The sequence below is a fragment of the Halyomorpha halys genome, unplaced genomic scaffold (assembly GCF_000696795.3).
Source record: "Halyomorpha halys isolate HHAL.00 unplaced genomic scaffold, Hhal_1.1 Scaffold2.1, whole genome shotgun sequence".
In the NCBI taxonomy this organism is placed as follows: Eukaryota; Metazoa; Arthropoda; class Insecta; order Hemiptera; family Pentatomidae; genus Halyomorpha; species Halyomorpha halys.
This window is the reverse complement of record NW_027111560.1, coordinates 965,373-972,618: the sequence shown is the minus strand read 5'-3', so window position 1 is coordinate 972,618 and position 7,246 is coordinate 965,373. Positions and strand designations below refer to the sequence as shown.

General features: G+C 29.5%; 1 protein-coding gene across 1 annotated transcript in view; it reads right to left on the bottom strand.

Moving 5' to 3' along the window:
• LOC106682081 (ATP-binding cassette subfamily G member 4) overlaps nt 1–7,246 on the bottom strand; it is a 212,126-nt gene that overhangs the window by 21,089 nt on the left and 183,791 nt on the right. The window contains exon 3 of the mRNA XM_014422781.2: nt 4,197–4,365. Within this exon, the coding sequence (XP_014278267.1) occupies nt 4,197–4,365 (169 nt within the window). The remainder of the gene's footprint in view (nt 1–4,196; nt 4,366–7,246) is intronic.

Below are 7,246 nucleotides of genomic sequence, written 5' to 3'. Positions count from 1 at the left end.
TAAGAGTAAAGTTCTTAAATTTGAACCCAAATTATCCTTTATATTTGAAAGAAAGTTAAAAAACTATTCAGATTCTTTTTTATTTTATTTTTTATATTTTTAAAAATTATTACAATATAGTTGACAGTAAAAATTGATATATAAGAAGATGGTCAGGGTTGCGGTCAAAAGAGAAACAGAAATAGTTTACGCCTATTTATTTTCCGACGTTTCGCCCCACTTTGCAGGGCTTCATCAGGGTTGTTCAAAGGTAAAGGTTGAACAGAAACAAAGAAGAAACTTTAGTTCTTATGTCATAAATAAAGGTTTTAAAATTTAGAACATTATAAATAGGTTTTACAATTAGTTATTGTATAAAACAATAATTTAAAACATTCAATTTTGGACAGTTTTGTATACACTTTTAAGGTTATACTCAGTTTATCCTTCATTTGACTTAAAATCCTTGAGTTTATTTAAAAAACTAAAGTTAAATTAATATTTTGGAAGATCATTGATTGACCGTGCATAATATATAAAATATACACAAGCTGGGGGGAAAAAAAGGCAGTTATTTCACACCAAATTTCGATTTCTTTAATAAAAACTATGTATAATTACTAGTCTAAATTGATGAGTCTACAAAGTATGGTGAGGGGTAATAAAAAATTGCTACTGTTTCAAAATGCTAAAAAAAAATAATTTTTCATTTGGAGCTCAATGCCTTTAAAACTACCAACAACACTGGAAAACCTAAGTGGACATCACTTAAAGTAGAGTAAATTTGCTAAAATATGAACCCCAATAGAACTATTTATGTTCAATAGTTCCCAAGATATATATTTTTAAAAAGCAACAGTTCATAAAAAATATACTGAAAAATCAGAAGTTCGTAAATTTATTTTGAGAAATCTATATCTCGGGAACCATAAGATGTATGTCAGTAATAAAATTAAAGCTAATTTAATTTACTATAACTTAGTAATAGTATTGAGATATGCATTTCTCAAAATAAATTTACGAACTGCTGGTTTTTCAGTGCTTTGTTTTATGAAATGTTGCTTTTTAAAAAGCTATATCTCAGGAACTATTGAACATAAATGGCTCTATTAGGGCTCATATTTTAGCAAATTTACTCTACTTTAAATAATGTTCTCTTAGGTTTTCTAGTTTTGTTAGTAATTTTAAAGATATAGAGCTCCAAATGAAAATCATTTTTTTTTAAGCCCTCTAAAGCCATTTTTTATGACACATAAATTTTGACTAGTAATTGTTCATAGTTTTCACTAAAGTAATCACAAATTGGGGTGAAATTACTGCTTTTTTCTTCTCTTTGGCTCTTGTACTAAAAGGGTGTGGTCAAAATAACTCAAATATTAATTTAAATATTTATTGTGAGCCAACATTTCGCCCCACTTTCCAGGACTTTGTCAGGGCTAAAAGTGATACAAAAAAATAAAATAAGGATATAATGAAATAAAAGTAAACTAAGTTATGGCTTAAAATGATTTAAAATAGGTGATAGTTTACATAAAAATAAACAAACTAAATTAATGAAAATATAAATAAGATATACAATGAAAAGTATAAATAAATAAGAATAAATGAAACAAGACAATTAATGAAAACTTGACAATAAGAAATAAAAAAGTAGGTAAAAGTGACATATAAAATTACAGTACATACTAAAAGACAGAAAATAAGAATAACGGTCAAGAAAAAAGAAAAATAATGAAGAAAATAGGGGTGGGGTGTCAACCCTGTTGAAACATTACACCCCCCCCCTCCATAAATGTATAACAAATTATTTAATTACTATTTGAGTTTTTTTGACAACAACCACCATCAACAAAGGACCACATTCCTTCTATTTAAATAATATTTTGATGAAGTTAGTCAGGTTAATTTTATTTTTAGTAATTGATAGTTTTGTTTTTCCAGATAAATCTCTGATTTTATTCAATTAAAAAGATGCCTTTGGCCATGTACTCATCCTGTAAAAGAAATACGCATATATAATAAACATTTAATACGGATAAAACCAAGGGGTGCTTCTAGTTGTTATATAAAAATATCAATTTTCACTTTCCAAAAATATTTTTATGTATTTTCAAAACTATTTTTATCTAAATCGTAATTGATTTTATGCATATAAGATTCAAAATTTGTTTTACAAATAAAGTTGCAACATTGGTACCAATGACTTACACGACCTCATGAATTGCTGCTTGTGCCTTGCCAAGAGGGAAATGGAAAATTATTAACCTAATACAGCATAAGAAAAAAAAATTGTTATAAATATAAATAAATTATAATGAGAACATGAATATCAACAATTTGTGAACATGAACATGAACCCTTTGTGAAGAACACAAATATGTAAGAACTTACGAATTATTGCCAATGTTTTGACCAGAATTCCAAGCTTTCACAGGGCTAAGAACAAAAACAAGATAACAACCAATGAATAAAAGGATATACAGAATGATTTGATGATGAATGATTATTCTTATTTTCTCATCATTCTGTTTATCCTTTTATTCATTGTTTGTTATCTTGTTTTTTGTTCTTAGCACTGAGGAAGGCTTGAAATTCTGGCCAAAACATTGGCAGTAATAACAAATATTTACTTATTTGTGTTCTTCACTGACTGCACCTCTCATTATATAAATCCACGGTAAACCATTAACTCTATTGAAATAGGGGGATGTCAAGCCATGGTCGTTCAGGTTGTCACATTTCAGCACAGAAAAGGCGAATGAAATCTAAATTTTAGAAAAATTATACATAACTATTGCAGTGATTTATTAGTTATTAGAATTAGTATTAGCTTGAAAAAAAACTTTAATTTTTTTTTACTTCTAGAGGGGAAGGAGGAGAGGGGTAGTAGCTGCCCCTTTCTGGGTTTGTCCATGATGAGGGGGGGCATCTAAATGCATCTGTTAAACCATAGTTCTCGCCTAAAAACCCACATATTTTCTATCAAAAAGAAATTTAGCATAGGATTCAAACCAGTGCTATCACTTGATTCCCTATCTATGCTATCTTACTTCATTTTGATCATCTTTCATTTATATATATTGCAATATGCTCTTTTTGAGTAAATAGTATATTTTGATGTATAAAGGGTTTTTAATATGTTTTATTTTATGTATCATTTTAATATTGTTCATTTGTTTTGTTTATCCAAAAAGCAAGCTAACCAATTTTCATTGCCCATAATAAATTCGTGATTCAATACAGAACCAAGATGGCGGTATGTATCATTCAAAAAGTCCGTGGAACTAAGGCCATGTTGAGTAGATTCAAATATCATAAAAACTATTTTAACTCTTCCCATCATAATTGAAAATACAGTAAATTTAAGAAAAAATATAAGTCAAGAAATAGTACTAAAGAATAATATTCAGAAAGTAAATCATTTGCAAAAATCCCTAACTGTTGTGCGACAATCGATGTTTACAAGCAACATCGAGACAGGTTTTGGTTTTTGGCTAGCATTCGTTGTTTGGGCGCGATTGGGAAATGATGTTTCCAGGATGAGGAGGTGGTCATCAATTTCTGTCCAGCAAGGGTGGACATCTTGAAAAAAGAGGACAACCAAGAGTCGCCCAAGAAGAAAAAGGTACTCTGAGTTTGGATTGCTTGATGAGAGGACGTCCGTCGGCTGAAAGCGGGAAAGATTGGAAGCCATTGTTGTGAGAGAGACATAGCTTTTTGGAAGGGCTGGAAGGCATTTTGACGGTAGGAAATAGCGTTATAGAAAAGAAGATACCAAGAATCATCAAAAGAAGAGTTTATGAAATTGGTTAGTTTTGTTATAACTAAATTTAAACACATGTGTAAAAGAGATATTAATTTAATTAAGTGTAATTATTGTAAGTGTCAGTTTCTGATTGCCTAGCAACCCGCCCTGAGATTAAGAGTTTTTATATTATAAAATTTAAATAAAATTCTATTATCTATTTAATATTAAAGTTTTTAAATTTGAACCCAAGCTATCTTTTAGATATCAGAATTTAAGTTAAAAATATAAAATTTAGTTTTTTTTATTTTTAATAATTTTAAATTATTACAATATATTGTTTCAATAGTTAAAAAAGTTCAAGGCTGATTTTTAAAATAAGCATGGTACATACCATACTTAGCACGTACTTGGAATAGCATTTGAAAAATATCTTAAACCACTAATTTTCAATTAATATTGTGAAACTGACCCTGTGTCCTCTTTGCTTAGGGGTTACCGACGATCCAAGTTTGAGAGACGCAGCGATATTCATAGCTTCTCGAACAGTCAAAAGAGGGTGGAGACTTTCTTCTTGCATTATGTAACACTTTCTTTCACTGCCACCTTCGACAGCGACATCTCCCAAGTAACCCTTTCTTCTGAAAACCGCAAAGAATCATATAAAATATATCATGTTTAGAAAATGTATAATGCTCTTGTATTGTAAAGTCACTCTTCATTTATCTTTCAGGATAGCCCGATTGAAATAGCATTGGCCTTAACTTAAGATGATGGTAAATAATTTTTTATATAGATTTTTTCTTCTTCTAAGCTCCATGGGTGTGTGGGGTTGATATGATGAAAATGGGTTGAGAGTAGCCACCTTTTCTGTATTGGTAACACATTTGAAGAGAGGGCTGAGGAAATTTGATCTTTTGGAAAGGGATAGTCTGTACTTTGTGTTCAGACGGGGCTCACCAGTTTTGTTGATTCAAATAATTTAGTTACTTGTACTGTTGAGTTTGTAAGTAAAGGAAAATTTTGTAAATTATTTACTATCAAATTAATTTAAAGCCAACTCCATTTATAGGTATTATTATTCATACATACCACCATTTTTCTTCTTTAAACTAAATAAATATAACCTCTATTTATAATAAACAGTTTGATAAGGAGACTAGAAAGTAAGTGATGTGATCAAATCTCTTCACATTTAGTGAAAAGATGAAAATAAGTACTGTGTATGCCACAAATCAACAACGTGTTTTAATAAAAATGAATGAACGTGATTATTTATAAATTACATTTAATAAAAATATTTAAAATTACACTAAAAATATCCTGTTTGTTTTTCATAATATCAGCTTAACTACTCATTTCTTTTGTTAATTAATTCCAAATAAATAGCTTATCTTTCAATGGCCATTATTGTATTAATTTCTCTTCCTTTAATAATGCATTGGTGACTAAATAAATAATTTAAAAGTTTAACCAATATTATTTCAACTTTGTACTAAAACAGTTACGGGATTTGATCAAATCACATACTTCTTTTGGGCAATCACTCCACAGAGTTGTTATTTTAAAATCTGTTAAATTGATTATTTACGTTAGAGATTTGATCAAATCTACATTTTCATCATTTCCCTGCTACAGGTAATGCCTCTTCAAGAATCATTGACATCCCACTTTTTTGAGAATTTGAAAATAAAACTTGTTAACTCTCAGTTAAGGTGAATGAAGTTTGAAAGATATATTTACAATAAAGGGTTCTCATAAAAAATGTAATTTGAAAGCGATATTGTATTAATGATGTTTCCGATGTTCTGAAGGCGTAAATTATAACTAGTTTTTACGGGTTTTGAGAACTTGCATAAAATACGAAGCGAAGAATAAGTAAAAAACGAACAAACTCGTTTGAGAATTCAATTTTTCGTAATAATCAATCACCATAAAATTATGGTTGCTTAATAGCAATAGTGGTCACCCGATGGGACTCCAATGACTGTTATGGTGCTGGAATAAATCCTTCAATTATGATAGATTAACGCGATATTTAATGTTTTTATTATGTTCGAAAATCGAACAACTTTAAAGCGCGAAACGTCAAATACAGTATGCTGTTGGGGATTTTATAATGTAAAAAGAAATTGACAGGTCTTACATTAGTTATGGAAAAAGTTTCTATAGTATTGTAGTACCTAGAGAAGGTGACTTCGTAAGCTCTTCCTGTGTTCTCCAGCGGTATTTCCAAAGTAAAAAGGAATTTAAAATGAAATATTTTCATAGTATATAAGTCCAAGGGGGGGAGGAAAGTAGCTATTTCACCCCAATTTTTGATTACTTTAATATACACTATGTATGGTAACTAGTCAACATTGACGAGTCTGCCAAGTATACGTAGGGGGAATCAAAAATTGTAACTATTTCAAAACGTTAAAAAAAAAAAATTAATTCGGAGCTCTGTATCTTTAAAACTACAAGCAACAGTAACAAATATAACAGAACATCACTTACAGTAAAATTAATTTTCTAAAATATGAGCCCTAATAGAGCTATTTACGTTCATTAGTTGGTGAGAAACAGCTTTTTAAATTGCAACATTTAATAAAGAATGCACTGAAAAATCACTAGTTAGTGAATTTATTTAGATAAATCTATATTTCCAAACCTATTCGACGTACAGATGTCTGCCAGCACTCAAATCAAAGCTAATTAAATACACTACAAAGTAGTTCATGACGTTTATCTTCGTAGGAGTAGTAGATTATATGATATTTTCAAAAATTATATCCGAACAACTATAAATTAACAATTTGTTAATTTATTTTGGAAAATATCATAAAAGCTACTACAGTTGGCAGACATCTGTATGTCGTATGGTTCTTGAGATACATTTGTCATAAATCAAAAGTTTTGTACGAACAACCAGAAATCAACATTTTGTGAAGTTATTTTGTCGAATATCATAAAAACTACTAGTCCTACGAAGATAAACGTCATAAACTACTACTTTACACTAAACTAGCTTTAATTTGAGTGCTAATAGACATTTGTACGTCGAATGGTTTTTGAGAAATAGTTTTCTCTAAATAAATTCACTAACTTCTGATTTTTCAGTGCATTTTTTATGAAATGTTGTAATTTAAAAAGCTATATCTCGAGAACTATTGAGCGCAAATAGTTCTTTTAGAGCTCATGTTTCAGAAAGTTTACTCTTCTTTAAATCACGTTCTCTTATGTTTTCTTGTGCTATTGGTAGTTTTAAAGATATATAGCTCCAAATGAAAAATTAATTTTTTTTTCTTAACATTTTGAAAATCGACTGCCCTACAGTTTCTATTTAATAATGTTACTCTTACCCCTGTCGAACAGATCCGCTAACTTGGACTACATTTGGACAAACGATTAACCTGGAATCCTCACACGAGACTGAAAAGACAGGAAACTGCAGGTCGATTTCGACTATTACAGCACTTACTAGACAAACGGTCTAAACTTCCAATTCATTACAAAAGACTGATCTACATGACTGTAATA